This window comes from Haliotis asinina, chromosome 8 (genome assembly GCF_037392515.1).
Source record: "Haliotis asinina isolate JCU_RB_2024 chromosome 8, JCU_Hal_asi_v2, whole genome shotgun sequence".
Classification (NCBI taxonomy): Eukaryota; Metazoa; Mollusca; class Gastropoda; order Lepetellida; family Haliotidae; genus Haliotis; species Haliotis asinina.
Window position 1 is genome coordinate 11,306,674 of NC_090287.1, and position 19,403 is coordinate 11,326,076.

The following is a 19,403-nucleotide window of genomic DNA, read 5'->3' on the forward strand; positions in this document are numbered from 1 at the left end:
TAACAAATATGCTTGCTGTCTGTTGGCAGGTAACAGTTCGGAAACACAAGCTGGATGCTGACGGGGGGTCGGGCCGTGTTGGCACCGTGGATCTCTTGTTACTTCAACAGCATGGGAAGTCACACCCCAGCTAACCAATCAGCGTCCACGCATGATATTCACGAGTAAAGACTCGCGCGAGCACTCGAGGTGAAATGAGCTTCGCCAATACTGTGCGAGGATACGCATGAAAAACGCCAGGCGATATACTCAAGGAGAACAACATTTCTCAGACCATTTGTTACACTTCCAGAGGATCGGAGGGATGATCGAGACAAAGTTTGTGATCGGGTTTTCAACTGATTGTATTGATGTTTAGTATTGTGTAGTACACAACTCCACTATGCTGGGATACCTGTTGACTGTGATTTGCTGGTTATATTGTGCCACTGTTGGTGTGGAATGTGAGCCTCTCAGCGGACCAGTTTTAAAGATTGGAAGATGCAGAGCAAGGTGTTTGGATAAGGTGGGTGACATGACATTTCACCGTATTAATACATTCATCATAACTATCCCTCAAATCGTTATTTAGTCGTGTGGAGGATGCGTATAGGTTTGTTTTTTTAGCTTATATATGTTTGTAGAGGTATATGTAGTTTAAAAGTAACATTACACATTAAACGAAATAAGGTGTCAAGTAAGGCGAGTGGACATGCTGGTGTTCATTAACTCACTCTTGTGCAGAAGGAGTTTAAATAAAATAGCCTAATACTGAAAGTCTGTGGCAAGTGGCGGACCACACTAATCTTAAAACTTGATACAAAAGCTATTTTCTTTCATATGGACGAAATCGTGTACATTTCAGCATTTGCCTTGTAAATTCACCTGTGATAAAACCCGATGTCATCTGTTACATAGCGAAGTCAGTAGCTGTGAGGACTCGTTACTGTCACAAATATCACACGTTAACCCCAAGCATAATTCAAATTCAAGCCACGACCCACTAAATTTCGATTTTCCCATAACCTCATAATCCAGGGGTGATCAGTGGGCTGATTGATTTCCAATCAGCTGATCACCTCTACGACAGGTATTCGGAACTCTAGACACATAAACCGGCGCGTTGAAATGTAAGACATGTCAATATCGCATGTACATTACACCTCGTTGATGGGAGAAGTCGTTTATGACAAGGTGTTGGAAATATTATGAGAGACTGTGATAACTTGAGATTACTTGTCGTTCAATACGATTCCACCGGGGAGGGTGTTATGGCTCAATACATAAAGCAGGTAGTTTCTCTTCCCCCATAGATTTGACAGCCCTGTCGTCAGATAATGACATGGGTTACACAGCCGTGAGGCCAGAGTGTTGTCCCTGAAAGGCTCAAGACGACTCCTCCGATCCCCCTCTTAAATTTGATTAATCGATACTCGACGGAGAAGAAACAATCTGCGCACTTTTACGGCGTTTCACATACCTGTGATCGAAATATGATTTCGATTTTTCATTTTATGCTATGACTGAAGGGTCAATAGTTGCAATGTTGATTTACATTAAGCCTTGCTATTATCATAATGGATGTGTCTTAATCGCATTATTTAGCGATAATGCTCAGCATTACGGCTCCTTAGCGTAATGAATATATGTATTAGATTTCGGAGAAAATTGTTTCCGTCTAAGTTTCTATTCCACTTGTCGAAACAACTTGACAGTTTAAGTAAGACAGTTGATTTGTGAGATACCGTACCTTTTTGTAAAATGATAAATGGAATTTTACACCCCTAAAACATAATCTCAGAGCCTTACTGAAAGATATTTCTTTTCACCCAACCCAGTTCACATATCAAGCAGGATATTCTGTTTGAGTTATGTAAACCATCCGATATACTGTGTACCCGGACATAATATTGTTGGAGATACGCTGCACTATCAATTAACTTACTTCGACTTCTATAACAACAGGGAACTTTGTTTCCATATTAGATCAAATTATTACAGTCGAAAAATTGTCATGTGAGAGCTTTGTTAACCAAAACCTGTAAATTATAACTCCGTGAAATAATCGTAATAAATAGAGTACATTCAAGTTGGGGTTACGGGCGGAACTCTTACCGTTTGGTTTTCTTGGAAGATGTACCATTTTAATCATCCACTAAATCAGTACATTTCTTACGTGAAGAAAGTAAATATGCAGACAAATGTAAAATGTGATATTTATCCGTAAGTCCTGTTATGAGTTTAGCAAGCGAAACTGAAAACGAAAACGAACGTCACATCAATACATCTCCAGCAATCAAACGAGAGATGGGTAGAGTTATGATAATAAATATACAGTTTACATATACTATTATAGATTTGACAGATATGTATGATTTCTGATATGCCTTTCTACTGTTGAATAGTCCTGTGTATGAGGCAGCTACTTTGCACTCTGTCTCGCAATACTGTTCCGTAGAGTAAATGGTTATAAAATAAAACCATAGTCACGTTGCACAAAGTCGCGTAAACCTTCCTAACACAAACCAAACCTATTTCCCAGATCGGGCCGTGGAGCTATCCAGGTAACAAGATTTACTGACATTCTGAGGTGTGGGAAGATTAAGTCAGATTCATTATCCCCCATTATTTGGCAACTCTTATGATTAGGATGCCCCCCGCGCCGAGGTCCCTGACACGGCCACTCATGACGACTACAGCGGCCGTCCGTTGGTAGCAGGTTGACACCTGTAATCTGTGTGTGTTTCACAGTGCATGTCAAATGACAGTCTAAATTGACATGCCACCTTCGACCCATGTATGGTAATTAGCGGTTAATGTAAACATTTGTGGTGAGGGATGCCAATAGCTGCCGCGCGATTACCGTTATATTATGCTAAGCACCTTATCTCCCTCTGTGACATGCACATCGCTTGTGTTTTGACGTGGAAACATTTTACTAATTTATACGTTGAAATAAGTTGACTTGATTCGCATTCTCACTAATGTACGATGGTAGAGTAGCGCCTAGTCTCTGGCAATATATAATTTTGCTGAATAGAAACAGCCCCATTTAAATTAAAAATGAGTCTCACCCGAACCTGAAAAAAGTCTTCTCCATTCGGGTTAAGCGGATAAGATAATGTGGTTTAATATCAGCAATCCGATAATATTCACATGTTAGATGTCGAGGTGCTGTTGGGTAGCCTAGAGGTTAAAGCGGTCGCTCGTCACGCCGAAGGTCTGGGTTCGATTCCTTACATGGGTACAATGTGTGAAGCCCATTTCTGGTATCCCCCGCCGTGATGGTGCCTGAATATTGCTAAAAAGTGGCGTTAAACCATGCTCATTCATTCACTCATTCATTCACTCACTCATTCGTTAGCATCGGTAAACAGTCTGGTAAAACTGTTACCGAGTATTACCGTTATTGGAAACTTTACCTTTGGTCCCGTCCCCAACATGAAATTACAGACATATCAACAATATATTTCTGTGTCTGCACCTGCACTATTTACTTTTTTTAATAGAAAATTGATAAAATCCAACATTATCTTTTCCTACACCGTTTGAGCGTTTAATTGTGTATGCTGAGTTGTTGTTTCATCTTGTTTGAGCTGGGACGGTCTTGGCATAACCATTTCGAGTATCACTTGTTGAATTAAGAACCTATAGACGACGTTCGAGGGGTAGCAAAATGATACTCTTGATTGAGGGAAGGTGGGGCAGATTAGTGGTTCAAACATTCGCTCGCCAGGTTTCGATTCCCCACATTGGTATTATGTGTTGAGCTCATTTCTGGTGCACATGTCCACTGCCGTGATATTGCTGCAATATTTCTAAAGGAGGCGTAACACTAAACTCACTCACTCACTTTGTGTTGTGAGTCTTTGTGTGGAGACCGTTGCTCGTGCTATCAGTCACAGGTTCATAGTTTTAGTAAATATGTATGCTTCAGATAGAATTCTACAGTGGGTTCATTCTTTCTCGAACCTATGAATGCTGACCGAACCTTGTCTTCCGAAGTTTGACCTTCTCCACCACCGCCAAACCATGGCCCCCTTTCCCATCCAGCCGTCCCCATTCCGATCAACTGTAAACAAAACCCCTCCTACACAAATGCCGACTCGCATTTTATATTTGTCCATCGAATACCACCACTCATCACCTACCCCCACCAATGTTCCTCACCCCAAGCCGTCGTCCCGTACCCCCAAGTCCATACCACCAGTGTAGTGTAGGATTACCCCCCGGACCACGTGCGACCACTTAATGCATTAAGTAATCGAGACATCGCACACGATGATAGATCAGCGCTACGCAAAGGAACCCTAATCCCCCCGTTACCAGCTTCTCAGCAAACACGAGCAACCTGTAGTCCCTACCCTCCCCTTTCAGCAACATCTGGAGAACTCATTGCCAACACGCGGCCACGAATATGAAATTTACAACCCCATACCTACGTCAGTGCATATTTAGTAAGTGATTATTACTGTTCGTCTTTCCCCGTCAATGCCTTTGTTCCCAGTTCGAGCCAAATTTGGTGCAAGCGTTACTCGGGCATGAAAATTAATATTTAGTTTGGATCTTCTAGCAAGCATAAACGTACTTTTTAAGAGTATGTCGTAAATGTCGAAGTACTCATTAATGAATTATTCCTCTATCTCTTATTAATGTTTACAAAGTTCGTAAACAAATCTTTAAGGAATGATGTCACAATGTTGTGACGTCAGTGCTGTCACCTGTTCTCTCATTAAGCCACAGCGTTTGAAGAACTGTTTACAAATGTAACGGATAGTGTGACAGATTGAAAGAAAAACGCAATTTTTTACGTAAACATGTTGTATTTTACCAAGAATGTAAAATCCCGCATTTTGGTAGTATTACCCAAATGTCGTCTATTTAAACAGTCCAGATTACCTCGGAACGAATCCTCGTTGTCTTGTCACCGTGCTTTCAATCTGAAATAGCCTTCAGCGTTATTCCGAAAGGATAAAACATTTACAAGGACTTTTGCATCTTAACATGGCTTTTGAAGACACAAACGGGGACGACAATATCAACAGAATCCTATTGCAGAGGCTTCCTAGATAGAGAGTCGTAATAAATTACTTACTAAAGTTCAAGGCATCAAAACCACATAAAAAGCGACGTTTTTGATTAAATGCTTATTTGATATCTCTGTTGTTCCCATTTAGCCTACAGAAAATAAACAGGAAAACTGATTAACACCGGGAACAACATAGCTCACGGAAATGACATGTCGTAAACCGGATATGTTTAGCTATTTCAGACAAAGTGATAACTACTAGTCAAGTCATCGGCAGTGAAAATATGTAGAGCTGGCTGTAGAATTATCACGAATAGAAGATGCTTAGGTTTTGTGTCAGTTACAGAAGCGTAATCACACGCTGAAGCCACTTTGCTAGGAATTTAAACTAACTCACTAGATCTTCGTTAATTAAAGTTCAGACAGCCAATCGCAAGATCACTTTAAATAGGAATGAGTAAGTGAGTATGGTGTTACGCTGCTTTTAGCAATATTTCATGAATATGACGGCGGAACACCAGAAATGGGCCTCACTCTTATCCATGTGGGGAATCGAACTCGGGTCTTCAGCCCCCCCCCCCCCCCCCCCCCCCACACACACACACACACACACCTCCTTTAAAAAGGAACCCGTGAAGGCGGGTTAGAACATTGATCTTCAGTAACCCTTGCTTGTCGTAAGAGACGACTAATAGGATCGGATGGCCAGGCTCGCTGACTTTGTTGACACATATCATAGGTTTCCAGTTGCACAGAACGGTGCTCAAGGTCCGGGTTAGAATATTGATCTTCAGTAACCTATACTTTGTCGGAAGAGACGACTAACAGGATCGGGTGGTCAGACTCGCTGACTTCGTTGACACATATCATAGGTTTCCAGTTGCACAGAACGGTGCTCAAGCTGTTGGTCACTGGATTGTCTGGTCCACGCCCGATTATTTATAGACCACCGCTATATAGATGGAATAATGCTGAGCACGTCGTAAAACTAAACTCACTCACACACTCTCCTTTGAAAAGGAACTCCGCCCGTTTACTTTCAACACCAAGTACCATCTTGAAATTTATTTTGATATGATGCTCCCGAAGATGGAACTATTTATTTCCGATCTGTTGTTTTGTTTGTTTGAGTTGTGTATATATATACGCTTGGCAGCATTCGAGATGAAGTCTCTAATGATCGATTCAAGGTTAAAGTATGCAGAGAATGAGTAAGTCTTTTCTGGATTGACAATCAGTCTAGCGGCATACGTTAAATATAAGCAAGAGAGGTTTATGGATGTCAACTTCTTTTCTTTATCAACTTCTACCATTTCGGAGTATATTTTACTCTGGTGGCGAAAGAATGAGAATATACCCTGAAACATTGTGTTCCTAAAAAAAATAGACGATGACATCCATAACACTCTCTTCCTTGCGTGCATCACTTCTAAAAGGTATATTTGCGAAGTACAGAATGCAAATAGTCTGCGAAATATCGCCTTAGAGTATGAAAGTGGTCGGATTTCTTGAACGCTTCAACCTTCCAATTAAATGATAAGTAAGTAAGTGAGTTAAGTTTAACGTCTCTTTTAGCAATATTCCGGCAATATCACACATTGTACCCATGTGGCGAATCGAACCCGGGTCTTCGTCGTGAGGAGCGAACGCCTTAACCACTACGCTACCCCACCGCCCCTCCAATTAAATGGTCAACCGGTTTTCCGAAACCGCCACTTTCCCACAAACCCACTTTTAGATGGCATATTTGCTTATCAAGACATTCTTGAATGGGAGGGGGTGGCACAGAGACCCCTTCCATCGTGCGATGATACCCCTGATATCCCCGACCCCCTCCTGCCCTCGGTTCATCCCACGGCCTTACGGTTGTGAAGAAGGATTCTGAGAGAGATGACGCTCCGATAACTCAGATACGCGTGTTTAACCCAAGTTGATTTAAAGTTAGATGTAAATGCAATGTAATGGACGCATTAGGTGGCAACAGTATTTCGTGTGTCCTGTTACCAATATGTACAGAGAATTAAATCTGAACAAACTCTCTTGTTTCATACCGACCTATGGTTGAGCGGATTTTGATACAGACCAAGGGCAAGTAACTCTAAAACGTTTTGTTTTACTTACCCAGTGCGTGGATTAATGCCACACTCAACAACATTGAAGCTATGTGACGGAGGTCTGTAAATAGTCATGTCTGGACCAGACAGTCACGTACATGGCAGCGATCAATGCAAAGGGCCCCGCGGATACGTTGACATGCATCAACAGAATCAGACTGACAGCCTAATCCTATTAGTCGCCTCTCGCGACAAGCGTTGGCTACTGAAGAACTAAGCTTACTTTTTGTGCAGCATATTAAAACAAACCCTCCGTTTTAATATTTTTATTAATTTCAAATCAAATTTTGACCCGAATATTGTTGTGTATGTGCATGTTTTTATCTGTGTCGGTGGTCGAGATAAAATCGTTACAAGTACGTTCCCTGCTTATCTGATACCTTTCTCTGCCAATCCTTCGTCTTTCGTGACAGATTGCGACGTCTCTGGGAATAATATCTGTATATGTCCTAGTATGTCCTGGTCATAACGGAACTATCAGGCTGACTCACGGGTAGATCGTGTGACAAACTACGCCCAATGAATCCAATAGAACCGCCACAAGAGACGACGGATGTTCTTAGCTTTGCATCAGTGTGAGTGGGTATGGTTTTATGCCGCTTTTAACAATATTCAAGCTTTATCACAGACGGTGATACATGGGCTTCACAGATAGTATCCTTGGCGGGAATCGAAACTGGGCCTACGGCGAGACGAGCGTACGCTTTAACCACGAGGCAACCCCACTTCCCCGTGCATATTCATGTATCCTATGACATTACTTCGAGAGAACTTCTTTAAGTGGCATTAGAAAGCTAGTAAGATGAAAAGGCACACTTTTTATGGATAGGCACCTTATTTCTATAGGTATGCGACATTTCTGTGTAGATCCTAACACTGTTGTCAAGAAACCATTATTTGCTTGATCGCAGTGTTTGGATCAACACGGACACGTCAATATAATGCAATAAAGAAGTTGACTATCCATCAGTGCCACCAGAAGCGATCCCTGTTAGACACTATCCTCAGATATTTCTAGCTGGTAACTTATGGTTTAAATGTTGGAGCTCTCGTCGAAGATCCCGATTCAAGGATTAAAGTTGTGTCTCATGCAGTATATAGACCTGGGAGTTTTTCAGTTAGTTGAATTCACCCAACTCACCCCGACAACGTATTTGCTCAAATTTTGACGTCCTCAAAAACAGAAGACTTTCAGGGAGAGGAAAACAACCCACCAATCATGGAACTAACATGGATGGATGTTTATATATGGGCGAGTCTGAGCGAGTCCCTTTTTACCTAATACAGTTTTCTCATGGTGCATGCGTGACATATTAGCTTTTATTTATTGTCGAACTGTAAAAACATTTGAAATGTTAATTTTGTCGGATTAAAAAAAAGGCGCAGATCTGAAGCCCCTGACTGACGCACGCACATACACAGGCGATGAGAGGTTAGTCAGTCGCCGGTATAATGGGCTAATAGGTACTACACAGGTGGATAAGTAAGTTTCAAAGGGATTGATCTGATAACGATCGTTGATATTGTATCCCCTCCATCCCTCACGAGTTATGAATGAGATCACGTGCCTACCACATCACGTCGCGTGTGTACACACTCCTCCCGACTCTAAACCTCCCCAGACCTGCTTTCTCTCCTAAATCCCACTTGCAACATGTGTTTAGCCTTGTACGCTCCGCCACAAAACGTGTTAACTTGTCACCCCGTATAATTCAAATCTTTCATCCTGTAAACAGCTTCAGACATTGTCGCAACAACTGTCGCCTGCACGGGCCGTCATTTTGTTTCTTTTTTCCTTCTGCAAATTGGAAGTGTCAAGTTGCTTGAGAAGCTCTAAGCAGAAGTTGTAGTAGATATTGGAGATAGTTTATGTGACGGGGGTGTTAAGCTCGGAGATGTTTTATTTTCTGGGTGACTGACTTCGAGTATCGCTGGGGACATTAACCCGCCGTTTGCGATGTTTTCTGTCAATTCTGATCATTTAATGACACAGCACTAAGACCGACATCAAAGAGGCGATGATACGGTCGAGGGAAACGCATGCAACGTCTCTGTAATGTTTGTATTTGTCATTAAGTTTGAATGAAATGTAGCGCAACAGTGCATACTACGCTGAAATTAAAAGAACACTTATGAACTGATCTCATGTACGTTTCGGTGTTGTGTTGTAAAACTAATATTTTGATTTACCCGAGCGTGACAGTACTAATTTCGGCTTCCGTTTTCCCCCGAATGCCAAAATATTTTGTCCTTTCTACGTAACGGTTGCGGGAAAGCTAAACCACATGTGGCGATAGTCATTTCATTTTGGAACTGTGTTTCAGTAAAGTGGGTGCCCAGTAACAACCCCATTTTACTATTCGTACGTGCGCATACACATCAAGACGAGAATTCACTCTACAAACTTTGTGAATGTTAATGGGAGTATTTTGACACCAAGTACAGAACAGGACAATGGGCTAGGCTTGCTATCTGGGCTCGATACCTTATGTATAAATTCAGTGAAGCAAATTCTAAATGTTTAGATATTACTGGGTCCTGCATACAATCTGGCTGTACCCTGTTTATTTGTCTTCATTCGATCCATTTGAGTTTTAAGAAAAAGATAATCTCTATCGAAATGACCTTTTGGTTGTTGGAATGTGTAACCAGGCTGACTTTGTTTTCGATGATCATGCTGTCAGCCACTCGGTTGATTGGTCTGCCCTATCTCATTGAACGTAACTCACACTTGCGCTATCAACCATCGCACGAAGTGCATTGGAGGCAAAGAATGTCCTTGTCGAACCCCTCTCGTTATCAGCAACGAAATGAATTAGTTCACTGTAAGCGTGAGAATGCGCTCATGGATGTCTGCTGCACGTGGTCTCTTGGACTGAGGATTTCGTGTTCCCGCTGGGGAGACATGGCCGCCGGCTCTTGGACAGCTTTGGGGTTGAACTGAATCGGACGGCGTCAATGTTTGATTATGATCATCACCCGGTCGGCTAGTCATCTGGCCGGCGGGACAGCCCCTTTCATGTTGATTCGCGTAACAGGTTACGTTTTGAAAGTAAGCACGATGATGTTCATGAGGCTATAAGTCTGATTCGTTTTGGTGGGCAACACAACGTTGGAGAGACATCTGTCAACTCCTTGTCTGTGAAGTAATTGCCGTTGTCCTTGCCCAAGTTGGCGCTAACGAGAGAGGAAGAGCAAAACACTCACTCATTCATTTATTGAATGTACGACTCGTTACTAGGGGACTATCATTCTTAACTACTCGCCTCTCTCCGTGACCTTCAAGAAGGTTACCTGGGCCCTTATTCTCGAAATGTATGCGCGCATGTGTGTATGGTCTGTTTGTGTCACGGATGATGAAACATGCCACAACGTTATCATCTACCCAAGATCTTTGCGTGTAATACGTTGTGTGTTATATCCTCACATCCCCACGCGGTGATAAAGTTATGCTTGAGATGTTAGAAAAGAACCTTGACATGTTACCAAGCATGATAGTGATTGACTCAGTTGACAGTTGTCATGTCACTGCCGAACAGTCCTTTGAACCTAGTGTGACTAATTACTGACTGACTTTCAGGTTCATCTCGCGGTCATCGCATAAGCCAGTCAAGGACGGATTTCTTCGATTCTACGGAATAATGGTGTACTATACTGTTTACCAGTAATTGGTCATGACCACGTCAATACCAGTAGGTTATATATGTTACAGTCAGATTTTGAAATCAGTTATTTCGTGAAATGACTAAAACTTTCAGGGTTAACCATTTCGCGTCATTTTGTGTAACAATCAAAATGCTTAAGTCATTTCACGAAATTTAATTTTATCTACATGTGGTAGACATGGGTTTGTGATGTGTGCATACTCTGGACACAGCGAGTGTCAAGCAAACAGGTGTAAAAGCTTCAAAACTAAGGTGAAGGGAAACAGTCGTTGCCACAATAGTTTTTGCGGTTAGTGACAATAAGTGATGTTGAAATTGTGATCCGCTTTTGTAGATTACGTTATTAAGTGAAATTCCATGAAACGACTGATTCCAGAGTGATTGCTGTTACACAATATGATGCGAAATGGCTGTCCCTCGTAGTTACTTCACTAAATGACTGAAATTGTTCGTCATTTCACGAAATGACTGACTTCACTATCTGCCTGTAACAAATGTACGACATTGATTATGGAGACGTTGTATAAATTGACATTATTAAGGTAAAGGTATTTAAACTAACGGTGCAATGGCTGAATCGAGTGAATGTTGTTTTATGCTCCAGTCAGCAACATTACAGATGCACGACTAACGTCCCCGTATTTGGGTCCAACGTCACAATATCTGAACAGACAATTTGACCAACCGATCTACCATCATGTGTGTGACAAAACAAGGGCATTGACTCACGTGGGTAGCAGAATCTGGTTACCCAGGTTACCGAGTCACCCTTCAGGCATGATCGTGTCCCAGACGCTTAGATTGATGCTCATGACGCCAGTCACTGGATTGTCTGGTCCGGATTTCATAATTTACATATCGCTGTCGTGTAGCTGTACTATTGCTGAGTGTGACGTTCGACAACAAACAACCCGACATAGTATTTCTGACGAAATTGTATCGTATGTGTGTCTGTAGTATGATTTTTTAAATGTCGACGAACGTTACCTGCACAAATATCTTCAGAAAACATCACGGTATGCACAAATGCTATAAACAATACCAAGCGCCTCGGCAATGTCCTTCATCAGGTTGGCGTGCCCCGTTCCCACAAACAGGCTTAAAACACCATAGTATATTCTTGAAAAGATAAACTTGAAACATTCCAAATATACACGCAGAGTCATCAAGTTCAAGCGCCGGTATTCAATCTGGCAACACGCAAATCGTAAGTACCATCGAGCGAGACTTCATGCCTAAGGTGATTCTGTGCACGAACACGCAACTCGCATGGATTTGGCACAGCCTGCCTTAGCACCAGCGGCACAAAACAAAGGAGATATCCTTTATTTTACAAATACTCCGACTCGGCTTGCTTGATGCTTAAAGTGCTATTCCAGATGCATCGCTGCCTCTTCACTGGCGTGTTTTTAAATTATTGAGAGCACGGAGTCCGTAGTAGTTGCACATGCTGAAGCTGTTACCGATGACTCATCTAACATCCAACATACAGACTATATTCTGTAATTCCTCAGTCAGACGAGGGTACGTTAATCTTCTCTTAGAAATAGGGTCACGATTGTTCCTAATAACACTAAAATGGTTCGTGTTGTGCTGTTTAAGTCGGATGTGCGTGTAGAACGTTTGATGATTCTGATGTTACGCAGTATTTATATCTGACGTCATAAGCTCATGCGCAAATAAGTTCGGATACCTATCTTCAATACGTGCCTCCTACTATTGGTATTCGTCCTTGGAGACGTAAAACATCGGCTTGTGTATTTCTCGTGTAGTCTTGTCAGAGATATGTCAAACGCGTCAAAATATGACCAGCTATACAGATCGTGTCCATGGAATTTGATTGTTAGTCGTCCATCTGCCTTCAAAAGCAGGCAGGGCACGTAAGTAAGGGCGAGCCAGGAGACAGCTGGAAGAGCGCAGATAGATAAGCAGAAAGCAAGAGAGCGAGGAGGGACGAACAATTAGCCAATCCAGCCGTCTGCTGGTTGATCTGACTTCTAAAACAGACAGGATAGGCAGACAGTGGGAAGAGCGTGGACGGACCTGCGGAAGGCAAGTCAGAGATAAGGAGAGACCAACCCTAACCACCCAATCTGCTGCCCAAGGGTCAGTCTGACATCGCCGTCTTCCCATGGTAGTCTCTACCTACCTCTGTGTAAATCGGTTGTACTGCGAGGAAACAAAACAACAAAAACCACCCCGATTTGTATGCCACTATGACTCAGGTTGTTTGACGAGTCCAGGAGACGTTTTAGTTATCACAATGGTTGACTTGGCAAGCTGCATTGTGTGTTTTTAATATCAACCACTGGTTTGTTTTATCTACATTCAATAGCAGTACTGTTCGCCTTCGTGCAGTGACACCAACAGCTAGTCTTTTGCTGTTCTTTATTAAGCTAGACGTAGAATTACAGACCGCCGCAATAGCTGGAATAGTGCTCACGCGGCGTTAAACAACAACCAAACCAGCTTCGGATATCACTTCATTCTTCTACTGCCCTCTGCCTCTCTCCGTGCTCGGCCATGCTTCCACAAAATGACTTCAGAGCCTTACCAATCAACAAGAAAGCAGACTGGACTCTCTCCAATTTTCTCGACTCGTAATGTGTACAAACAACTGTTCTTTTCAGACATGGATCTTTTAACACTGGTCCAGAATGAGGTCACGTGCTGATTGGTGCTGGCCGGAATCCGGAGGTGATGACAAGCAAATGCACGTGTAAACCATAACACGGAACACACACGTGCAACTCACAGTTATTCCCTTAACACAGTTTTAAGAAATTACGTAAATTTATCAAAATAATTAATTGCGTCGCAGCTGTGAGGAGAAAGGTTCAGACTTTGGCAGATTTTGCCATATCGATGGTCATAACTGAGTTGTGAGTTACATCCTTCGACCATAAATTTTAAGGAGCATACTCTGACGCATGCGCCAAGTGATGCGCCAGTTGGTTCGTCACGATAGCAGCAGCATCTCTTCATGCAATGTTTTTCTTCCGCCTGCGTCGTAATTCCGTCTGTGTTTCTAATTACGTGTGTAGAGACTTATCTTCGCAAGATCATCAACCTATATTTTTATTTGACGGATCATGTGACTACTGAGTTAAAGCAACAATCTATTAATATTTCTGAGTAATATACATATTCAAGAGAGAGATGAGTGGTCACGAAGACCATCCCCCCATTACGGATGGGGGAGAGGAGGGGTGGGGGGTGTTGGTTGTCATGCAGGAATCATTGTCATGCATATGACTAACACATCGTACTAGGAAGTACAAGGAAACTTACTTTATCCATGGGTTTATGTTAAATAAAATGTTCGGATCTAACATCAAGAAAACGTTCTACACCAGTACCATCATCCAACAGGAGCTTCCGGTCGTGATTCTAGATCATGCCAATATCTATTTAGATGTTCATACACAAGTACCAACATCGATTGGGCGACTGCGATGGTGATTTACATGGTGCCAACATCTATTTAGATAGTCATACACACCCGTACCAACATCGATTGGGCGACTGCGATGGTGATTTACATGGTGCCAACATCTATTTAGATAGTCATACACACCCGTACCAACATCGATTGGGCGACTGCGATGGTGATCTACATGGTGCCAACATCTATTTAGATAGTCATACACACCCGTACCAACATCGATTGGGCGACTGCGATGGTGATTTACATGGTGCCAACATCTATTTAGATAGTCATACACACCCGTACCAACATCGATTGGGCGACTGCGATGGTGATCTACATGGTGCCAACATCTATTTAGATAGTCATACACACCCGTACCAACATCGATTAGGAGTCTACGATGGTGATTATAGATCGTACTAACATCTATCTGGATAGTTCTGCAGCAGAACCAACATCGATAAGGAGTCAAAGATGGTGATATACATCAGTGCTTAAATCTATAAAAGAAGCTGAAGGCTCGGCACCATAACCCGCATGAACTCCAGGTGATTCTACAACCAGCATGAACTCCAGGCGATTCTACAACCAGGATGAACTCCAGGCGGTTCTACAACCAGCTACAACCAGAATGAACTCCAGGTGATTCTACAACCAGAATGAACTCCAGGTGGTTCTACAACGAGCTTGAACCCCAGGTGATTCTGCAACCAGCATGAGTGAGTGAATGAGTTTGGTTGTACGCCGCACTCAGCAATATCACAGCCAATAATAGAATTTGGACCAGACAATCCAGTGACCATTAACATGAACATCGATCTGTGCAATTGGGACCCGATGACATGTGTCAACCAAGTCAGCAAGCTAGACCACCCTACTAACTCCCGTTAGTCGCCTCTTATGACAAGTATGGTCGCCTTTATGGCAAGAATGGGCTGCTGAAGGCCTATTCTGCCCCGGACCTTCACGGGTCACATCCAGCATTACCTACAGGTGGTTCTACAACCAGCAAGAACTACAGGTCGTTCTGCAATCAGCATGAACTACAGCTGGTTCCATTAGGCAATAACCCGTCTCACCTCTACGCACCAAGACCGTGTGACACCCCACATCAATAGGTGTACAATGAGCTGACCTTCCGTACTATCATCACCCAGTTTCTTACTCAGTAATCAGCATTTTTGAAAGTCAGAGGATCGGTAGACAAAGCGAAGAAACCTGTTGCAATGAGGTAAACCAGTTTGAAAAAAGCTTTTACAAATCTAATTACTCCGACAGAGCGTGGAAGTGTGGTGTGACTGAGCGTCGATGTACACTGGCAATAGATGCTGTTCCAGTTCTGAACTGAAGACGTCTGTTTACTACGTCGAGGTTCATCTTTAATCTTACCTGACATGTGCTGTGTAAGCGTAGGGGTGTTTATTACAACTCGAAGGAGAAATGGTGGCATGACGTCTAACAATCCCACGCAATCGTGTCTGTCTCGTCAAAGCGTGCCCCAGAATGGTAACTGTGTACTGACTGGCTGTGACGACCTCTGTAACCTCGAGGTCATAGAGGCTGCAGTTGAATCGGTTCTGTGGGCCTCAATGTCAAGAGATCAGCTCATTGGTGGCGTCAAGTGAATTTAGTGTCATGATTGCTATCTATACTGGACAAAATAAGTTAGGGATATTGGTATTTTTATGACATATTTTATCAATATGTCAATGAATAAATACATCATTATTCAAAATTTACAAATACCCCTAACTGTTTTTGTCCCGTATATTCTTTAGGAAGGCTACGTTGCCAAACTTGCCTCTTTTAATACTTGGAAAGGTATAATGGTCTATCACTCTGTCCCAGAAACACACCTTCCCTACTGCCTAGCCTACCCTGCAGTGCTAAGGATCTACATGAAGCAAGTCCAGACTTCTTCAGGTCAATCTGAATCCCTCATCTTACTGTCGGTCCTTTTCATTTTTTACAGGTTTGTTCCCAAAGTTAAAATATTCAGAGACAAGACGTTAGTCTAAAGGTTAAATAACGGCGCTCTTAATAATGTCTCCGCTTAATAACGACCGCCTTGAAATGTTTGACAATCAAGTGGTTGACAGTGTAAGCACCGTTCCTCGCCTTCGGTTTACGAATGCACTAGTGTGTAAGCTTAGTCACTGATCCATAGACGCTGCATCTTACCAAAGTCATGGGTTCCTAGGGACTGATCGGCAGACATCCCATCAATTTGATATTTTTGTCGGAAAGTTATTATTTATTCATTGATCCGTCACAATGAGCGTCTGTAACAAACATCTTCAGGTTGTTATTGTTTTTCATGTGAGTTTTCAATGTTTCTTTCTATTTTTCGTGTACTATTACCACCAGACTCTTTAATATGCTCATCTGCGGTCTGTAAAAACAATCTGGGCCCGACAGAGCCCGTTTTAAATAGTAGTGTGGAGATTAGATTTTATTGAGTCATATATTTGGATAAATAGTCCTATTGTGCTTGTTAATCTCACGGAAGCAGCATTTTTTCTGATCAAAGCTGAATCAACAGTTGGTCAATCCCCATCGTAATAGTGTCCAGGCTCATCTCCTTTCCGCTGGCTGTTGATTACTTTATGCTGTGATTACCTGTCTCAAGCAGATCACGGGGAAGATGTTACTTTATACTGCGATTACCTGTCTCAAGCAGGTCACGGGGAAGATGTTACTTTATGCTGCGATTACCTGTCTTTCTCAGGTCACATGGAAGACATGGCCACTGACTCTGCGCCAAGATCTGCGTGCACTTTTTCCCTCCCACCCTGGACGTCCATGTTTTGTTTGCTCAGCTAATCCAATAATCTCTTATCTCGCATTATTTCTCCATTTGCTTAACCCTAACTGCAGTATTACATCCTACACGGAAGCAAGTATAGATTCCTCCAGTTCGGGTCTGAATCTCCCATCTCTCTGTGGCACATTTTCATTTCAAAACACATAATTTGTTTCCACCAAGAGTGTATATATACAGAGGCTACGAACCCTGGAACCAAGGCGAATAATGGTAGCCGAGTGGGACCTGTGTTCATCTCGTACAGATGGACCTGGTTCGAATCCCACCATGACAAACATGCTCAGCAACCAGTTTACGTGTCCCAGCAGCGTGAATCAGAGGTCATAACGTGAATCATTTGATTGTCTGAGACTATTTGAAGAACGCTGTCAGTTAGTTGGAATATTTCTGAGTGCGGAATGTACACAAACAAATATGTCAATAATATTAATTTATATGATTCTGTAAGATATAATGTAATATTTATTTCTCGACTCATTCAGTTTCGGTGATGTTCCTCTTCGTACCAATTATTCACACTTCTACAACTACACCTTCGACTTCTTCAACCACAGCAATAGCAATGTAACTTTCAGCATCCCTGTGTTTCAAACAATGACGATGACAGACACTTGCTTACCTGTGACAACACAGATTTATTAAACTGACCAACAATTCACACATTGACCAATGAGTTCTATCTACAACAGCAGCTACTTCTACAGCAGCAGCTTTAGCACTAACTACACTACCGACACCCTCCCGGGAACTACGTCATACTCAACAAGAGCTGTTCAGGTATAAGATATCTTCCATCCAGATTTGTACATCTGTGTCCAGTAAAGCATTCAAGTAGAAAGAGCACTGTAGCATTCCTAATTGGCTAAATCAAGCAGATGTATGTTTAGAGTGTATTATTTACGGTTCTGCGAAACATAACCATGTGCTTCCCAAATGGCGTGACCCGTGCTCCCAACACTGTTTCATAATACATTAATTTTACTTTTACGGATTCCCGTATTCTGGTAGTTCTCTCTCAAACCTTTAAGGTGTTATTTAAAACTGAGCCCAGGAAAGATTTGTTATATACCCAGCTGATGTCATCACTTACTTGTCCTGACACATGATCTCAGCTTCCACTTAGATCATTATTGAAGTTAATGCCCGTCCTCTCCAAGAGTTTTGTTAGATTGACTCGACAACTGTTTACAGGTCTCATTACAATGATATAATGGTTGTTACTGAGGCGAAGGGCTTCCCAGCAGACCATTAAGCCGTTCACGTCGCCTATGTATCACCATACACCTCTAATACTGTATGAGGCCGTTTCTCTTGTACTGACTGGTATCTCATATAACATCCATCTCACTCACTCATCAAGAGATGTTTATATGTTTGAATCTACGTCACTACACGTGTATGTTTGTCAAATAAAATGGATAACCACTGTTTGTTTGACATTTTGTCCTTTATTCCTGTTATCGTGTTACTATTATATCGTATTGCTCATAGGGGCGTCTGTCGGGATCGGGTGGACACGTGTCATTGATTCCCAATTGAACAGATCGATACACATGCTCACTCACTCACTTACTAAAGGTGGTGGGGTAGCCTAGGTGTTATTCGACTTATTAGCCAAGTATCCGTCACGCCGAAGACCCGGGTTAGATTTCCCATATTTATAGTGTCCCTCCACTGTCATATTGATGGATTGCTAAAAGCGGCGTAAAATCATACTCACTCTGTGTGGTTACATATCTGTTCTGATAAAATGTGATACCTGTCGTTCATTTCTTAGTAATTATAATCGCGAGGGTCATATATGTTAACTTATGCATTGATGTGAACTGTTGAAAATGTACTAGTAATTCGATCCTTTAGAAAGGCAACTGTAGATTAGGGGAAAGAATGCATTTCTCATTTATTGTCCCCCGCCACCACGCATAACTGGAGACTATGTATTCGGCAACGTCTGTCCGTCTGTCCGTACGTACGTACGTCCCGTGTCTTGTTAACGCGATATCTCATGAACTGTTGTACCCAATGTCTTCAAATGTGGTGACAGCCACCATTGGGGGTTTACGCAGACACCAGAAGATTTGTGTGACCTTGATCTTATTTTCAATGTCCACTTTTCGAGCTTATGTTAACGCAATATTCCATAAAACATTGCAACCAATATCCTCAGTTTTGTCGACAGCCTACTCGTCCAGGCACCAGTCAGTTCACGCATCTTGCCGTGTGAGCAAAAAGTCAAAAAGTAGTGATTATGTTATAAATATTTCATTCTTCTTTAACGGCCGTGGCATTGCCACGTTAGTGGCGAACGTTTGTATTTTTTTCAGAAATTATCATTTAAACTTTTAATTGTTACCCAAGAGAC

The 19,403-nt window shown here is 42.3% G+C and overlaps 1 protein-coding gene across 1 annotated transcript in view; it reads left to right on the plus strand.

Moving 5' to 3' along the window:
- The first annotated feature begins 220 nt into the window (after window positions 1-220).
- The window catches only part of LOC137294842 (uncharacterized), a 64,039-nt gene continuing 44,856 nt past the window's right edge, over window positions 221-19,403 (plus strand). Inside the window, exon 1 of the mRNA XM_067825968.1 lies at window positions 221-505. Coding sequence (XP_067682069.1) covers window positions 383-505 — 123 coding nt within the window. The 5' untranslated portion in view covers window positions 221-382. The remainder of the gene's footprint in view (window positions 506-19,403) is intronic.